The sequence below is a fragment of the Trachurus japonicus genome, chromosome 7, assembly GCF_045865225.1.
Source record: "Trachurus japonicus isolate A0001 chromosome 7, Traja_1.0".
NCBI classification, from domain to species: Eukaryota; Metazoa; Chordata; class Actinopteri; order Carangiformes; family Carangidae; genus Trachurus; species Trachurus japonicus.
This window is the reverse complement of record NC_140913.1, coordinates 19,967,913-19,986,088: the sequence shown is the minus strand read 5'-3', so window position 1 is coordinate 19,986,088 and position 18,176 is coordinate 19,967,913. Positions and strand designations below refer to the sequence as shown.

Below are 18,176 nucleotides of genomic sequence, written 5' to 3'. Positions count from 1 at the left end.
CTGTGGCATTTTGCTGTGTGATAAAACTGCACATTTTAGAGTGGCTTTTTATTGTGACCAGCCTAATGCACACCTGTGCAATATTTATGCTGTCTAATCAGCATCATATGCCACACCTGTGAGGTGGATGGATTATCTTGGCAAAGGAGAAGTGCTCACTAACAGATTTAGCCAGATTTGTGAACAATATTTATTTGAGAGAAATAGACCTTTTGTATACATAGAAAAAGTTTCAGGTCTTTGAGTTCAGCTCATGAAAAATTAGAGCAAAAGTGTTGCATTTATGGTTCTGTTCATCCTATATATTGTTGTTGTTTTTACAGTTGCAGCTGTTGATGATGTGAATATTTATAGACTTTGTTGTGGTGACACCTTGTGGCGAAGATTGATAGAGCAACAGTTGTACCTGTCCTCCTCTCCTACAGTACTGTAGCTCATTTCACTAACCATATGCATCTAGCATTATTAGGCTACGTCACCGCCTGTCAGCCGATGAGAGACCTGGGGTTGGGGCGCTATAGTCATCCAGAACATGTCAGACTATAAAGAAGAGGCCTGCAACTGAATGATGAACTTTTCTTATAGAAAACTGAGAGCTGACCCCACTTTTGATTTCTAAAAAAAAGATCTCTGATGCCTGATTCCTTTTGGACTCTGATGTTTCCAGCACCTTAACAAGACTTATCCAGGTTGAGCGGTGGTCCTGCTGCAGTTGTAAAATATCAAAAGATAATGCATTAGCCTATAACAAAAAAAAAACATGTAAACAATCATTGTTGTTGTTCAACCTCTTCAACTACACAGTTTTACCTGAAAAAAAGCACTGTCCCACATTAGGCAAACCACCTGTCCCGCTTTAGGAAGGCATGTTCCCTAAAGTGGGACAGTAGAAATTTTGATTAAAATTCAAAATACTGAGAATGTTACACCATGTTAAGATGTATTTTGATGCATCAACATATTATTAACACATTTTGACAACAAATTAGCAATAATGTTTTTTGTTTTTTTTAAAGTAAGAAAAAAAAGAAAGAAATTATGGCCTTAATAGGCTATTAACTTTGCCCAAACCCTATGTAGCATTTTGGTGGTCTTCACACAGGGTGCCTCCTTTTTGAAGGCTGCCCCAACCAAATCTATCATTGAACATTTGAACATCACATGTCTTGTGATTTTGATCATGCAATATCACAGCTTGTGTGGGCCCACAATTACATTAACCTTTTTTTTTTTTTTGCTAGAGGAAGAACTATAGCCGTTTAAGCCACAATGTCCCACATAAGGCTAATTCACCCTACGTCACCGCCTGTCAGCCAATGAGAGACCCGCATTTTCAAAGCTTAGCCCGTGATGCTGAAGAATGTAAGACTGCTGTGGCTCTCCACTTACTAATCATCTGTTTTGGCGATTCAATACAGACGACGTCAAGCAGAAACAATACTTCGTCTGAATATGAACAGCTTGTGACGACATGACCGGCAGCTGCACGTGCGCGTGCCGTTTTCTGAAAGGGATTTTTTTTTTCTTTCTCGCTGCCTCAGGAGTTGCAAGCATGTCGAGCCCACAATGACTCGTCTCCCAGCTAAGGTAAACGATACACATGTGAAGACAAATGTAGCGGATGTTTGAGAGGACTCAAAATACAAACAGCTATGATTTTGTATTGAAACAACATGGCGAAGACGCACATTTGCATTTCACATGGCCTTATATCGCTCCTATAGCAGTCTGTGGCATGTGTTTTGGTATAAACGGTAATACCTACAACAGGGTAGCTAACTGGACCCGTCGTCTGTTGTTCTTCATTGCCAGAATAATGAAAGGGAGCGGCACGAGCAAAAAGAGTATATGTCGCCATAACAACCGAGGTCACGTTAATGGTTAACACATGTGTCAAAGTTGAGGTCTTTAACCTCCACCGTGAGGCTACACACTCAGCTGAACACAGTCAGCAGCGATATATATTGACTCTGTCAAGTGAAGTCCATGCAGCCTACTGTAAAGGCTTTAACTGAGAAAGTGCACGTGGGATATCACAGCTTTGTATAAATGTGTTTTATTTATTTGTATCAGTGTTTTCGGCTAAAGCACAATGAGGACGCATGAGTAATGATGTCATCCAGGCAAATCCAGGAGCTTCTCCGCAGACAGTGACCAGTGGGACAGCACCATTTAACTGGAGCACGTTTTCTCATTCACAGTAAGTCCTGCTTTCAAGAGAAAGTGATTTGATTAACAGGAACACTCATTCCTTTATTTACTCCAGCAGTAACTATCAAGTCTAGACATGTTGATGCCAGCTTGATGAGACACGTTTTTTCTGATGCCCCCCCCCCATGTCTAAATATTCTGTGTCAAAAGTTTAGTTTGTATGAAGTAGCCTACTTGTGTTAAGGGGAGATTGGGCCCCAGAGGGCTGGGCTTGCAGTCTGACAGAAAGTTAACAGAGAGCACTGAAATCACATACATACACTGTTACATTTTTAATGTACATATTTAAAAAACAAACAAACAAAAACGTGTACTGTCATGCAGATATCACTATCCTTTCAATCAGTTTTTCAAAAATTGTCATGACTACATAACACTATTTGAACATTCTGCTTAAACAACTAAATTTTGCAAGGGGGTGGTAACACATTTCAGGTTTGACTACATCAGTGTGTTGTGGCTCTGTATAGACATGCTGTAGCTCTGACACCACAGTGCTGGAGAGGGTGTTAGTATGAAGGGCCCCGGCTCCAGATGGGCCTTCTCCCTGGGCTTCTTGGTGGGGGCCTGCACCATCTACTTCTTCTTGCGCCAGGTGTGGTTTGAGAGGAGCTACCCCCCTCTGTCAGAGGCCCAGGAGAAAGCTACACCTGTGGGACCAACCAGCTGGAGAAAAGAGGGAGCTGCTCTCATCAACCTGCTCCACCCCCAACATGCAGGTGCTACATACATTACTGTATGAAAAATATATGTGTGACATAGCATAACTACATTTATATTTAATGTAAATATATGTTACATGTTTATTTCATTACATATTAATGGTAATTAGAATTGGTATGTTAGCAGAACCTGGGAGATTTAGGCTATATTCCAATAAAATAAAAACCTATTTTGTCACTATGTTTAACTGTACAAAATCTGTAGCTGTGCAATAGGATCTATCTTGTGTTTTTGTAACACAGGATAATTTGCTTAAATCTCAGCTGTGGTTCAGTGACTAATTGTGTTACGATTAACTGATGGATAGTTGTCTAGAATACACTCATGTTATAAACACAGATGGTGTGTATATTATAGGGATGGATGGTTTGGCAGCAGGTTTGGTCGAAGAAGAACATGTACACGGAGGCTAGAAAACAATAAGATAATTTTAGCTGTCAATCAGTGGGATGACACTGGTTTACTACACGGTTCACAATAAAGTACATATGCTTATGGTGTATTATATCTTTATCAGGGACTTTAAGCCTGTATACCTTTCAATGTGTTGCCGTTGTAATGGAAATGAAAGAACACAATGATTTGCTCTAACAACGGCTACTTCACTGCTTAAGGAAACTGAGGTTGCTCTGAACATCGCTACAATATTATCCCTTTCCCATTGGTAAAAAAAACAAAAAACAAAAAAAAGCTAACACTGTGGTATGTAATATCTTGTTAATCCGCCAAGCCATTTAGACTAGGAAAGTTGTTCAAGGTTGCCTGAGCTGTAGGAGTCATTTGTAGTGATTGCATAAAAGGATTGTACTCAAATAAAGTTCAAAAAGTGTAGTGAAAGGGATAAATCACAAGAAGATTGTGGAGTAAAGTGACTGGAAAGAGGAGAAGTCATGCTCATGTTCTGAAGAGCCGAGGTGGTTCGGTTTACTGGCAGAATTACACTTTTCAGATGCACAGTAATAGTCAGACCTACACAGAGAAGTGTTTTGTGGGTTGTCATGGTAGAGTGACTACCCACTACCAGTGACTCTCTCAGAGTCTCGCAGAGATGCCGTCATTCACACAACCAAAATCTCAACAATGTGTTGTGTTCACCTCCGCATTAAGCAAGCTGATTGGTTAATTCAACAATCACTTGGACTCAGATTCAAAACAAAGGTGAAAAGAAATTTTGAAGTTAGGAAGTGAACACATAAAAGAGAAAGTTGCTCAAATCTATCTGCACTCTTGCCTACGTGTAACCTAGAGAAGTATAACTTAGTGTTTACTGGTAGAAGCACACATGGAAAAGCTCCACTGCATGCTACTTACCATTTCTCTATTGTGCTGTTTGCTGTGTCATTCTAGATGCAGACAACCGGATGGCAGATGCGTTGTACCAGAAGGTACGTGTTCTGTGTTGGGTGATGACAGGGCCGTATAACCTGCAGAGCAGAGCCCGCCATGTCAGGGCCACCTGGAGTCGCCACTGCAACGTGGTGGTGTTCATGAGCTCTGTGGAGGACCCAGACTTCCCCACCGTAGGGCTGGGCACCCAGGAGGGCCGCGACCAGCTCTACTGGAAGACCATTAGAGCCTTCCATTATGTGTACGACCACCATGTGAATGAGGCAGACTGGTTCTTAAAAGCAGACGATGACACCTATGTAGTGGTGGACAACCTACGCTGGATTTTGTCCAACCACACCCCAGAAGAACCCATCTATTTTGGTAAACGCTTCAAACCTTACACCAAGCAAGGTTACATGAGCGGAGGGGCAGGCTACGTACTTAGCAAAGAGGCCCTTAAGAGATTTGTGGAAGGTTTTCGGACCAAAGTCTGCACACACACCACCCCTGTAGAAGATCTAGCGCTGGGGCAGTGTTTGGAGAAGATGGGCGTTTTGGCTGGGGACTCCAGAGATACTTTGCATCGAGAAACTTTCCATCCATTTGTGCCGGAGCACCACCTGACTGGCAAGTTCTCCAAAAGCTTCTGGTACTGGAGCTATTGTTACTACCCAATTGTTGAGGCAAGTACTCACTTCTGTATGCAGTACAGTATGAGTTGGAATGAAATTGTGAAAGCATAATCATAACTAGTGCTTAAAGATGGGCTTGTCATGTAAGCATTTCCAGTTTGACTCCTGCTCCATATTTCTAATCTATATCTTGACTGTGAGCTGACCAACAAAGATGAAACTCTAAAAACCACCTACGAGTGGACTATTTATATAATGGCTCCTCCATAAGACAGACATCTTGTGGTGTGGATTAGTCTTATTAGAAAGGGGCAAGTCAGGCTAGAAAGAAATGCCACCGAGTGAACTGGTAAGTTGAAAATCCTTTAATATCATTAGTCTACACTTAGGGTGAGGGAGTTATTCCTTAAATTTGAAATATACTGTAGGAAATGAGTGTTACACAACATACTGCTTAAACAAAATGTACACATTGACATAAATCACTCATCAGAGGGATAATAGCTAGATAAATGAATATTTAATTATCTGGCACATTTTAATTCTGTATCTGACCTCTGCATAGTGAATTGAAAGAGAAATGAGTTCATTTTAAAGTAGATGAATGCAGTAGAGACAATATCCTGTCAACAAAAGGAAAATTGGTCAATTTGTCGCTGATGATGCAACTAATTTATTGTACTTTGCAATTATAATGAGACAGGTCCATTACTGATCCTGTCAGACAACGCCTGCCACTGTACGGAGCTGCTTTGTCCCTTGTCTTTGAAGGGGAAACAAGAAAACAAATGTATTTTTTAATATTAGAGTTATGTTTTTGTTGTCACTGTGGAAATGGAAATTTGTGCTTTCAGACCTGTCAGCAAATGACAGTTTATAAAAAGCACAAGGCAGGTGATATTTCATGTTCTGCAAACTAGAATCTGAACGCTAGATATCACGGTTTTACCTCCACATTACACACTGGACCTTTAAAACTCTGTCTAGCTGTTGAAATTTCTCAGTCGACAACAGAAAATAGTCCTGGACAAATTGGGAAATAATCTAGCCTGCCAAAAAAACAAAACAAAACAAAAAACATAATACATCAACAACAATCAAACTTTTTGTACCTTTTTCATACAAGAATAAATCCCCTTTAGATATTTTCAAATGACTTGGCGCTTTTATTCTCAACAATTATGGGGGCTGCCATTCTTTCATGACAAATACATTCGTTTGTTTATGTCTCCTGATATTGATCCCAAAATTATTATAATTATATATTTTTGCAATCTATTTTTTTTTTATTTGTGTGTGGATGTGCTTAGGTGTGTGTCTGCTTGGATGTGTGATCTGTGTATTATTCTTCCCCAGGGTCCACAGTGCTGCTCTGACCTGGCAGTCTCGTTCCATTATGTGGAAGCAGAACTAATGTACACACTGGAGTATTACACCTACCACTTGAGAGCATACGGCTACCGGCCTCGCTACCGTCCATCCCTGCGTAAGGATCTTAGCCTCACTGCTCTCAGGCAGACCACCGTGACAGAAGGATTTAGAGGAGTTCAAGAGGTGACGGATCGAAGGAGTCGCACGACTGCAGCCCTCTCACTTGGTAGCAACCAAACCAAAGTGGAGACAGAGAATGGAGAGAGACAACCCGAAGTCACGACTCAATGAGAACAGGACTGCAGTGACAGACGATACTGATTCTGCATTTCAGATGGGGACACGTGTTTTTAATGAATCTAAATCAGAAACACTTTCACTCAGTGAAAGAGACATATTAGCTGGACACTGCTTTGGCTTACTCTTACTGACACAGTACTGTATACCACGGCCAGTATAACACTGTGTGCACAGTGTGATTCAGAGGGCGCTCTAAATGGTTCAACTATATTTAATCAAGAAACACTCAATTGATCTTAAATTAAACATCAGTATCAGAATGTGTAAACTCATGACATTACACAGCCACTGATGCAAGAGGAGATGTGTGGAATACAATTTTAATGTGTTTTACAGGTACCTGATCTGAGCCAATATCCAGTGACAGATGCATGAAATTAGTTTTTTCTTCTTCTTTTATTCATTTCCACCTCAGTATTGTCAAAATTGGAAATGGAAAATTGAGAACAACTTCAAAGTACATACCCTCTCTTCTTTTGGCCACTTTGATTTTCTTTTTGTTATATATATTTTTTAATTAAATCTAGTGTTGCTATTTTACAATTTTAATTATTTATTCTTTTGTCTTGAAGCAACATGCAAAAATCAATTTTAAATCCCCTTTGTTTGCATGTTGCCTTTTAATTTCTGTTTTGAATCCTCTGCAAATCCAGTCAACAGTGATGAGTTGATTTCAGTCACTGTGATGTGAAAAATCCTTTCTTTCTTTTTTCTTTTTTTTTTTACCAGTGAAAGATGCTTTAATGTTGAAGTGTGCACTTGAAACCCCCTGTGCTTCTGTTTGAAATCACTGGAGCCTCTGATGAACACTGTCATACAGAGGTCCAACAAAATCTTCTTGTGTTTGAACATGACACATGACATGTGTACACTGGAGGCAGGCTTGAGGAATTACTCACAAACAGCTGCAGGAAAATGCACGGATGTTTTACATGAATAAATTATGTATAAAAATTATGTTTATTTTGAGCTTTGAAGAAACAGAATAACATGATAAAGAAACAATCACCTTTCACTTCTACTTATGTTTTGTCTTCAGGTAAAACAAATACAATCTGTGTAGTTTATGGTCACTTTCATAAGCCAGCCGGCAGTTTTACATTGTGATTCATGATTTAATCATTTCATCAGACATTTCGTTCATTGTTGGTGTTTTCTGTGATCTGTCAGTCTAGCCAGATGAGCGTTGTCGCGGTCTACAGCCCCTGAAGAAACCTGCAGCAAACACATAACCCACATAATTGGTAAAATGTGTAAAGATGGATTATAAAGTGCACAGTAAAACCAGCAGTGACTTATTGCCTTTTATGTTTTGGATTTTTTTTCCTGTATAAAACAAAGGACAAAGGAAAAAGTCATTAAACGTTGAACAGCTGAAATCTTTTCCAGTATGGGTTCATCTCTACCAGCCAGTTAAGTGTTAACTTCTTTTTTTCAAGTGTAGGACACTTTGTGATGTTCCATCTACTGAGTGGAAGAAGAAAATGGACACTAACCTCAGCCTGCACTTGTTGAGAAAAATGCCCCTTCTCTCTGGATACTCTCTCCTCCAGGGGCCATTATCTGTGAGAGCAGACAATGCAATTCAGAGCCACAAAGGTATACTGTCTATAATATGAGCACCAGAGAAAACATAGAAATCCTATTCTAAACACAAGTATCAGCCAACAAGACTTTTGTGGATTTTTGACTTATGTAACTGTCACACTCACCAGGCTCTGAGTTTCTCCTTCCCATAAGGCCAACGAAAATGTCATGCATTTCCCCTAATAAGAAGAATGAGGAAAAAATGATGTGTCACTACAACGATGACAAAAAAAGTTTAATTATATCATCAGTAGATGGCAAAAGTCTTACTTTTTTGAGGTGACTGTACAGTGTTTGCATCTGAAAAGATAGAGAGGATAAATCCTTAACAAATGAGCCCAGCGATAAGACCATCTTGCAGTGTGTTTTTTCTAGTTCTTATAATTAATGTCTTTATAGATTATTTCTATAAACACATGACCGCAATCACTCGTCACTCGAAAAGGAGACTCACCGGCGTTTCTTCTGCCCATCAGACCCACAAAGCTGTCATAGTCCAAATCACTGTACCTCTTCAGAATATTCCGCTTGACGGTGTCCACGTCCACGGACTGCTGCAGAAGCACAGAAAAACATCAGTTTGTATGACGAGAGTAGCCTATAACTGTTTTGGTCAGCACCCCGAGAAACGTACATCTGAGGATGATCTGCGCGATCCCGGTTCCTCGCATCTGCACTGGCTGTACCGAAGTTTCATGATGAAGAGCAGAGTGACCAGTAGCAAACCTCTCCTCATTTTCTCAGCCGTACCTGTGCAAGAATATTCACAATTATTATTACTGTCAAGTTCATTCTTCATACGCAAACACATCGTTAAAAATCACATTATTATCAAGGAGCATTTGGCACCTGTTGCGCGTAAATCGATGCGTAATTGTTGCGTAAAAGCGCGCACTTAAAGGTTTTCAGGGATATAGGTAATAAAACTAGTTTTTATAATATTCAGTAAGTTATTGTTGAATCATCTTGTACATCCAGCAAAGAAACTAAACCATGACGCCAATAATTGCAATCTTCTTGTGCTCGCTCTCCAAAAATCCACGTTAAACCTTCATAAAAGAGTGGAAGAAATATAACATACACATAAACATTACACTTAAAGCAATTAAATGAGCTGTTTTAAACTCTTTACCTGTTTGCTGTTGCGGATTATTCGGTAAAAGAGATCAGCTGCGTGCGCCCTGGTGCGGAGTGGTGGGAACGGATAGATCCTGCAGTGAGACCCGGTGAGGATAAATGAGACGTCCAGGCTTTGGGGTAATAAATAATAACTGGATACCTGCGTAACGCCAATCAGCAACTGGAGCGTAGGTGGGGTAACAGGTCTTATATCACGTTGTGCTGAGGGCGACGCTGTCTACTCATTGGTGGTCATGATGCTGCTGCTGAGAGCTTTGCCCCCCTACTAAACACGCACGCACACACACGATCATAAAAAAAGGGAAAAAAAAGAAACATCAAGGCAACGTCACGAGGACAAAAGTTCGAGCACATCCCTGAACATATTTGGGAAATCTCTAAAAGATCAGGCCCCAGGCTTTGTCTAAAAATGGGACAATTAAACACACCAAATTTTTATTTGTAGTTTATGATTTGAACTTCAATGTGTTCAGAGACTCATTTCTCCATCTCTTTACCATCAGGCTCACATGCTCCTCTAGGTGCCTTTTCCTCTCCACTGACCATGTTGACATGGTCACTGACAAGATTCTAATCTTTTTAGGAAGTAATTATATAGATAGCAACTGCCTCTGGATGTCATAATAGAATATGGTGATGAATGTGGCTAGACAGGCTACACAGCTGTGTGGTTGCAATTGACAGCCCTCATTCACGCACAGAATGATAAACAAACAAAGAAAAAAAACATTCACCAACACCTGAACAGCTTTTAGTTAGTTAATGGGAGAGCAATTTAAATTTTCAACATGCTATGTGGGTTTATTTTAATTTAAATGTAGTTTTTAAAATTTGACATCGTTTAAAAGCAGTGGTTTACTATGTTGTGTTTTGTTGCATTCAAAATAAAATAGTTTACTTTAACAATTTTCCTTAGCTAAGACCTTGAATCAAGCAGGCATTATCAGTACGGCCACTGAGCAGACACACACATGCTGAGTTGTCATGACAAAAATCCAGAAGTGCTATTTGGACAGACACATCTTCATACCAGTATTGACACAATGAGTAACACATGATTGTGAGGGTCACTTGAAATTGTTCCCATGGCTCCTGTCCTCTGTTAAACTGCTCTGACAGGTGGTGAGATAAAATGTCTGTCTTGTCATTTGAATCAGCGCCAATGGTGTAATACTGTTAAAACAACAGTGCTGCATGATTTAGTTTAATCTGGTTTTGTAGTAAAGTGATCATTTCCTAAAAAAAAACATAGATTGGGAAATAACATTTAGTTAGCCTATTCCTGTATGTCTGAATGTATAATTAAAAACGGTTTCACTGCATCAGCAAGAGCTGAAAACTATTCAAATTTAGTGCTCATACCTAACCTATCATTTTTTCTTGCAATTACACAAGCAATTACACTTATGGTGATGTTTTAAGCACGCATGGAGAATGCAAACAAGCATGAATATTTCAGCAAAGCAAAGTTGGAGTTCATAGCTGTGAACCAGGCTGGAGGAGCTGCTGCAGATTGCTGTGGCCTCTGGAGACTTACGCCTGACAGAAGAGGGTATGACACCAACAACAAAGCACTAGGCAAAACTCCAAATGGTGCATTTCACAAAAGGTTAATGCTGCTGTGATTTAGTAATGACTTCTCATTTCCATATTTGTCCTGTTTCTGTATGTAGTAGCGTGGGGGTGAAGTGAGGTGTGTGCTACAGTGCAGGGGTTCAGAATGGGAGATCTGACACAAGTGGGGAAGTCATTAATTGCATTTTTACATTATTGATGAGTGTTTTTTTTTCTAGTCTCCCTTGGTAATCAAAGCAACCCTGTTTTTTGACTAACATAGGGCACAGAAAGAGTGCCAGGGGCTGTTTATCCACAACATGCCAGGGCAGAAGAAGCGTCTCATCCAACTGAAAAGCAAATGGATGTTGAACTGGCTGTGCTGCAGGGCTTGATGGATGTCCTCCTTGTACATCACAGGTACACGCCCTGTGGACTGCTGAACAATATCACACGTACCCTCTGCCGTATTACATTTGTATGTCATTCATTCACATTCATGCACTTGATTCACAATGAAAACGATTGCGTTCCCACAATGTATGAGCTCCCCTCAGAGCTGCAGACAGTTTTAAAGATGATTGGACACTATCGTCCTGACAGGTCAGCAGGACTTTCATGGTTGGCTCAGTAACAGCAGGTAGTCCACAGTGGCCATAGACGGTCTGATAGGAGAGAAGACAAAAGGAAAAAGACACAGTTCAGCTTCATGCTGAGATCATTTGATACATGCGTATGATGCAGTGTGCATGACAAATTTATGTCACGTTGAGGTCTTAATGTGACTATCAGTCATTTGGCCAGTTGAAAGCATTTGAATCATCCTTTGCAGATGATAAAATGCTGATCAAAATTCATTAATGTTGTCGGTTTTCATATCTGTCCCTTTCTGATTTGTTTTCTAGTTCCATCGCTACGTGTTTTAAAAGTTTCATGTACATGAACGTTGATAATTTATCCTGCTTAACCTATATTGACTTACTGGATTGACTTAGTTGAATACATAGCCTTGCCATGGAACATGTATATAGAGAGAAATATGGAAGAAAAAGAAAAATGAAATTCTGAGGAAGGCCAAGTTAACTGAAAACAGTCTCACAGTTCAATTTGCTGTATGGTCCATGTCAGGTTATAAGAATACACATTTGTTCCTCTATAGTTGTGTATCCGGTGAAGGAGAGCAACGGGGATACAGTCACAGCGCTACTCCTCTCCTTTCTCTCCAATGGAGCTGTCACTCATCCATTTGTGCAGGCTTTCATGGCCTGAGAGGGACAAGATAAAGTAAGTTCCACCCTGGAGTTGAGAGGAGACAGTGACGCCACAGGCCTTATATGGGAGAGACGTTATGAAAGAATGAGTGACCAGGGGGAGACAGGAGAAAAGAGAGTGAGCGAGGGTGAGATGTGGGAGTGAGACTGCAAAGACGTGCGACAAATTGCAGGGTGTAGATTCAGCTATATTTGTGTACAGGCTGGGCTTGGATGGACAGCTTGGAATCTCTAGCCAGTAAGTCCAAAGGGGATTTTGCATGTGTGAACACAGTGAGCAGGAAAACAGCCCCTCACACACTCAGAGGCCGTCCCCGCTGTTTGCCGTTGCTTGTGGCGACACGAAGACAAAAATAAGCAGATCTAGACGACGATTCCAGGCCTCTCGACGTTAGATCATGTGGCACACCTGTCAATAATTGAGTTAATGGGCTCTAATCTAATGGGGGGGTAGGGGTCTGAGGGGGATTCAACCTAGAATCTTCTTCTACCTCTCCTTGGGGCATGCAAAATGACTTTGATGGATGCAGTTTTTTTATTCCGCCCACCCCTGATCTCTGACTCGGAGGGTCCAGAAGTGTCACTTCCATCTAAATGTTAATTTGAGGGCTGTTTCTTTAAGAGTGGCACGGATGTTGATATGCTTTGAGAGTCTATTTGCATTAGACTGCAGTGGGTATGGGAAACTGTGCACTGTGGTGATGCCAAATACATTCTTTCTTTCCCATCATTTTCCAAAGAGCTCCTAAAAGTGTTTTTCTGATTTCTCCTTGTCAAAAGTTTTGTGTCCCCTTTAATCTTCCCTCAGTGACAATAGTATGCATCTTTGCAGGTCTGTGGGAGAAAATAAGACCCTCTGATGCTGTTCAGCCTCTTGAGTCTGTCTCTTTTTTTTAGATTGGAGGCATTGTTTTGGTCTGTCTCGTAACAGCATTGCCCATTTTCTACTCATCATGAGGCAGTGAGACTACTCCAGAAAAAAACATTAGCATCCTGTTCATCACACGATATCCAGGCTGTGATTTGTGCTGTAGTTTCTGAAACGGGTGCAATCAGACATTCATGTTTGTGTTTTCATCTGTAGACATGTGTTTTCTGTCCTGAAGAGGTTATGTGGCAGATGCACTCTGTATTGTGAGTTTGTCTGTTTCTTTGCCCAAAGGGTAGGTATTGCTTTTTTTTCCTTTACTTTTTTTAATTTGACAATTTATTATTTAACACAGTCATATCAGAATTATTCATCTGCAGAGGGGAGCTGAATGCATCTATTTTTCTGCTATGGCAAGATATGGAGCTAACTGGTTAACTTATGTTCAGGAGCAGGGCCATGCCTGAACCACATCTCTAATCACTAGTCAAGCCTACAAATACCTGGTCAACCCCTTCTTCCTCCGTTTGCCTCAGATTTCTCGACCCACCCTCCCTTTTTCCCCTTATCGAGGCACCTTCTAACCACGTCCTTCTCTCAGATCGTCCACACTCTCATCCCTCCATCCTCACTCCCTTCCCTCATCCCTATTTAACCAGTGTCTTCCAGGTCTCCTCAAAGGTAATATCTAGGGGCATGAATCCAGCTCGGACGAAACCACACCGAGACGGAACCCCCACTCTGAGTCTCCCTCCGCCGGTCTCCAGTTCATCCTCCCAGACCAGCAGCACAGATGACATCCTTCACCAGTCTGTAGCCTACAATATCAATTCATCCATACTGAACACTTTCATTCGTTTTATAGCACATTGTTGTGGCGTGGTCCTTGCTAGTGAAATGATGGTCGCTATGCTAGATTTATTTTCTCTGCCATCCCTTTATTACTCTTTTGCCAACTTTCCAAAGCTTTGGGTTACTACTGTTACCTCTCACGGTTTGATCTTTGCATTCAGTTTGAATTATTGTCCCGTGGTATTACATTGAGGCATCCTCCTGCTTTGGTATTCTAATTTGTGAAAACGGAGTGAATGAGATGCAAAGCAGACAGATGAAAACCCCTAAAATATACACTGAACCCTTAATTTACAGACCATTAGCAATTCTCCAAAATATGCAGAAGAAATTTTTTCTCACAATAAGGTGTTCACAGTTGTAGCTCACTGGATGTGTTTCCAGGGTTAAGGTTAGATCACATATTTTGAACAATCATGCCACACTCAAAGAACATGAGATGACTTTATTTTCCCATTCTGATGTTTGATTCGAACATTTATTTAAGTTAGAAAGTTGTTTTATTAACAAGTTAGGAATGTCTGCTGGAGTTCTGGCTGGCTGGGTGCAAGCTAAGGCCAGCACACTGAGATCAGTGGAAAATGATCATATAACCATAGCTGTGTACCTATACCGTATATAACGTTATTGGCATGGCAGCTGCTGTGATAGAGAGTGAAACATAAGAGCACACTAGACAATCAGACTGGGCAAGGAATTTATCTGAGTGAGCTGGACAAGTCTAGACTCAAGCACAGGTGGAACGACCGTGGGAAGTAAACAGAGCACCACACCCATACAGAGAGAAACAGATCGATAGTTAGGTACAACAAACAGGAACATGAGAAACCAGCAGAAACATGAAGAATGAGGGAAGTGTACCAGTATAAAAAAAGTGAGTGTACAGTGGAGAGATGAATGGACAACCACAGTGAAGCACTCTCATTGATGACAGCTACGGTGAAACATGCTAGCCTGACCATCAGGAGCCATTGTCCATTGTCTTTTGCTGTAAAGTAACATTTTATTTATATAGCACTTCTCACAGAGAAGACTCACAAAGTGCTTCACAAGATACATAAAAAATACAAGATACATAAAACATACAAACATCATGTCCACATTGTTTGAGGACACTGAAGTGGTACTCCAAGAACATGGCAGAGATCTCCCAGTCTTAAAAAGCAACAGCTTTAACTCAAACCATATTTAACCAGACAATTTTGAAAGGAATAGATAAATGCTGTCAACCTACAGTACTGATGGGGGACATAAGATCGAAAAACGCCTGTCATTCTTGAGGGCACTGGCAAACACTGACATTTTTGTGTAATTTAAATGACTTGGTTTTACTGTTTTGTTTTTGTGCCTTGGTTTTGGGTTTAAACTTTATCCATTTGTCTGTACAAATACCTACAGCAATAAGTTGTCAGTCCAGCCTCTGAGCTGTCAAACTAACTTTGTTATTATGCCCAGGAATGCACAGTTGTAGTCACCAAAATATATTTGTTCCTATGGCACAATAACAGTCTGGAGAGCAGTAGGCCATATTTCGTGTTGGGGCCATGATGGAGGTGTCTTATTTTTCGGACGTCTGGGCTGCTGATGGAGATGTAACACAGGGTTTTATAGCTCATTACTGTGAAGTGAACAAGAACTGGCAATATTGCTATTGAGCTTCCAACACACCTGGATATTAGAGTGACTTTGCCCAGAAGTGACCTCTCTCTGCTGCTTATTTCATTTTGTTCCACCTGCTCATAAAATTGTGTCAAGGGAAATTATGGAATCATGAGATCAAAATGTGCAACATAGTGACTGAGGCAGAAATTGGAAACCATGAAGCAGTTCACAGCCCCATTATTCACCTGCTGATCGAATTTGAATATTTGATACTAGGGGTTTTGTGATTTCCCTGCTCCACGTGCATTCCTCCATTTGTTCAGAGAGCCACTCTGCACATTAATGGATGAAGTAAAGACCGCACCAAAACTTAAGGAAAAGAACTTGCATGTTTTATTCACCAATGACAGATACCCAAGAGACTATGTTGAAGATTTCCCATGACAGTGCCGGAAATACTATTGGTTAAATTGATCTGAGCTCTTTTCCATGGCAATTATCCCAGTTGTTTCCTGAGGCTGTAGGATCAGTCCTTTGTCCTTTATTTGCTAATATTGTCACTAGGTTCCACCTTTCATATAATTCACCACTGACGCCCAGTGTATGTTCATTATATCTCAATTTTAACACAGATTACATGTTACAGATCGCCTCAATAATATGACTGGACCAAATATGAGGTAATTTCAAGGACAAAAAACCCCAACTTGGTTCTGAATGCCTGCTGGCATTTTTGTGCCCCACTTTGTCTTTTTTCACGAGAGACCGAGACAATGAAACACATTATTCATGCACTCACCTGCTTCGCTGGCCACATTATCTCAAGAAAGAGCTGTTATTGCTTTCATTTTATGAGGGGTCAGCCACTGATCGATCCTGACACATCAACACAGTTGTGCGTCTCTTGCAGACAGAGCTAAAGTAAACATTAACGCAGACAGTGGTCACTTAAAGCAGATGACATCAGATGTTCAAATATCAAGGATTTGAATAGGTAATAATAAAAAGGATTTACAAATGGTACAAGTTGTAAACAAAATTATACAAAAGTGTTAAAGCTTTTACACTTGGATATACCCACCATCATGTTTTCGTGCTATGCTGTGCAATGGTCACTTCCTGCACAATGCGATCACAGTTTTGCAAAACAGAGACTTTTGTTTTGTAGCATTTTTATTGTTTTCTGGTCATAATTATACGTAAGGAGATGTTACTCTGCTCACTTCCATGGAGCCACAGACGGACAGATAGACTGATAAAAGCCCCACAAGCACCGCCCCTCCAACACACACACACACACACACACATGCTACTCAAGCACACAGATGACTGATGGCCCTGGGCTCTCCTCTGTAAATGACAAGTGCCATCCATAACAGGCAGGCAGGGGCTGGTAAAGTGATTACGTTCATAACACACGGTGTCCTGGTAAACACAGCTGGCACCACGTCTGTCACGCTAGACATGAGGGCAAATTGCTCAGTCCATGTAAAATTATGGATTGTGTTTTAGGTTTGTCTTAACAGAGGGCTGTCAGCAACATAGCAGATGGATGGACTGCACCTTTATTCCACCTCACTTGCTGTAACAACTGTCTGTCTGAGCCAGAGGATGTCAGCGATGGCCAAGATGGATAAAAACTGATAAGATACTGGGATGACTTAAACTCCATTGTGGGCATGGAGAGTGTATTATAAACTCATTATGCATCATTGTCCGATAATAACAATGCATCATAATTCATAAATCTGCGATAACTGTATAATGAGATTTTTTATCTGACAGCGCATGTCCTGATTAGAACGATTGTACTGTGATTTGCTCATGATATTACAGTATATACAAATACAAGACTGCCTGCTGTGATTAAGGCCAGTTGCTTTTAAAATTTCAAACATTTTCACACCCATGGTACATCCACGCAAATGTGAGGGTCTAAGGGCAGAGGATGTTGTCGTGATGCTGTGTAAAGCCCTTTGAGACAACTGTTTGTAAAAATAGGCTATACAAATAAGATTGCCTTGTCTTGTCTTGCAACGCAATTTTTACTTAAAGGATCATAGGGCAGGATTAATGAGAACGGCCAGTGACGCGACGGCCGCTGCGCGTAACTACAGCAACCAGGGAAGCCACCGGCACGGGAGCGCGCACAGACTTTTCACTGTTTACTTTACTCTTTACAGTCTTTCCTATCTGGGGAGGGATGGAGGGTATTTTACTGTAGGTTCTCGCTCTCACAGACAGACAGACAGACAGACAAGACAGACAGACAGACAGACAGACAGACAGACAGACAGACAGCACACACACACACACACACACACACACACACACACACACACACACACACACACACACACACACACACACACACACCTTCACTGTGCTGCAGCAGGAGGCTGCTTGTCTGTTCCTCTGAGCTCCTCTGCATGGATCTGTATGGGCTCCTACTCCTACAGGCCGGTACCGAGAATTAACGCGCCGGGTCCGGGTGTCGGGCCGCATCTGTCAGGGTCCGCGGTCCCATGAAAACCAATAAACCCCGGACATATTCATGATTTCATAAAAAAAAAAAAACGGACGCGTCGCGGACACGCCGGCCAGGACGTGAAAAGTGAACGTGTCCGGGCAAAAGAGGACGTTTGTCCACCTGCCTGATAACGTTGTTAAAGTTATAACGTCGGCTTTTAACCGCTAGCTGCGGCTAACGGCTAATAATAAGACAGTAGTGATGAG

The 18,176-nt window shown here is 41.1% G+C and overlaps 2 protein-coding genes across 3 annotated transcripts; one reads left to right on the top strand and one right to left on the bottom strand.

The window, feature by feature from the left end:
* The first annotated feature begins 1,910 nt into the window (after positions 1–1,910).
* Positions 1,911–7,853, top strand: c1galt1la (core 1 synthase, glycoprotein-N-acetylgalactosamine 3-beta-galactosyltransferase 1, like a). The gene is made up of 4 exons (XM_085781965.1): positions 1,911–2,200; positions 2,682–2,930; positions 4,282–4,946; positions 6,252–7,853. The coding sequence occupies exons 2-4, from the start codon at positions 2,726–2,728 to the stop codon at positions 6,555–6,557; spliced, it is 1,176 nt and encodes a 391-aa protein (XP_085638091.1). The 5' UTR covers positions 1,911–2,200; positions 2,682–2,725; the 3' UTR covers positions 6,558–7,853.
* tac3a (tachykinin precursor 3a) lies at positions 7,504–9,555 on the bottom strand. Of its 2 annotated transcripts, none has more exons than XM_085781967.1 (7): positions 9,286–9,555; positions 8,788–8,903; positions 8,608–8,707; positions 8,424–8,453; positions 8,279–8,332; positions 8,063–8,129; positions 7,504–7,781 (listed from the first exon to the last, which is right to left on the bottom strand). In XM_085781967.1, the coding sequence occupies exons 2-7, from the start codon at positions 8,887–8,889 to the stop codon at positions 7,763–7,765; spliced, it is 372 nt and encodes a 123-aa protein (XP_085638093.1). In that variant the 5' UTR covers positions 8,890–8,903; positions 9,286–9,555; the 3' UTR covers positions 7,504–7,762. The 2 variants fall into 2 exon arrangements, with proteins under 2 accessions (XP_085638093.1, XP_085638094.1); XM_085781968.1 differs by having other exon boundaries at positions 8,608–8,704.
* Between the last annotated feature and the right edge of the window lie 8,621 nt (positions 9,556–18,176).

Coding starts and splice junctions, on each gene's coding strand:
- c1galt1la (XM_085781965.1), top strand. CDS start 2,726: ATGAAGGGCCCCGGCTCCAGATGGGCCTTCTCCCTGGGCTTCTTGGTG. Junction 2,931..4,281: donor GCTCCACCCCCAACATGCAG/GTGCTACATACA, acceptor GTGTCATTCTAG/ATGCAGACAACCGGATGGCA. Junction 4,947..6,251: donor GTTACTACCCAATTGTTGAG/GCAAGTACTCAC, acceptor ATTCTTCCCCAG/GGTCCACAGTGCTGCTCTGA.
- tac3a (XM_085781967.1), bottom strand. CDS start 8,889: ATGAGGAGAGGTTTGCTACTGGTCACTCTGCTCTTCATCATGAAACTT. Junction 8,708..8,787: donor CGCGCAGATCATCCTCAGAT/GTACGTTTCTCG, acceptor GTGCTTCTGCAG/CAGTCCGTGGACGTGGACAC. Junction 8,333..8,423: donor TGTACAGTCACCTCAAAAAA/GTAAGACTTTTG, acceptor TCTTCTTATTAG/GGGAAATGCATGACATTTTC.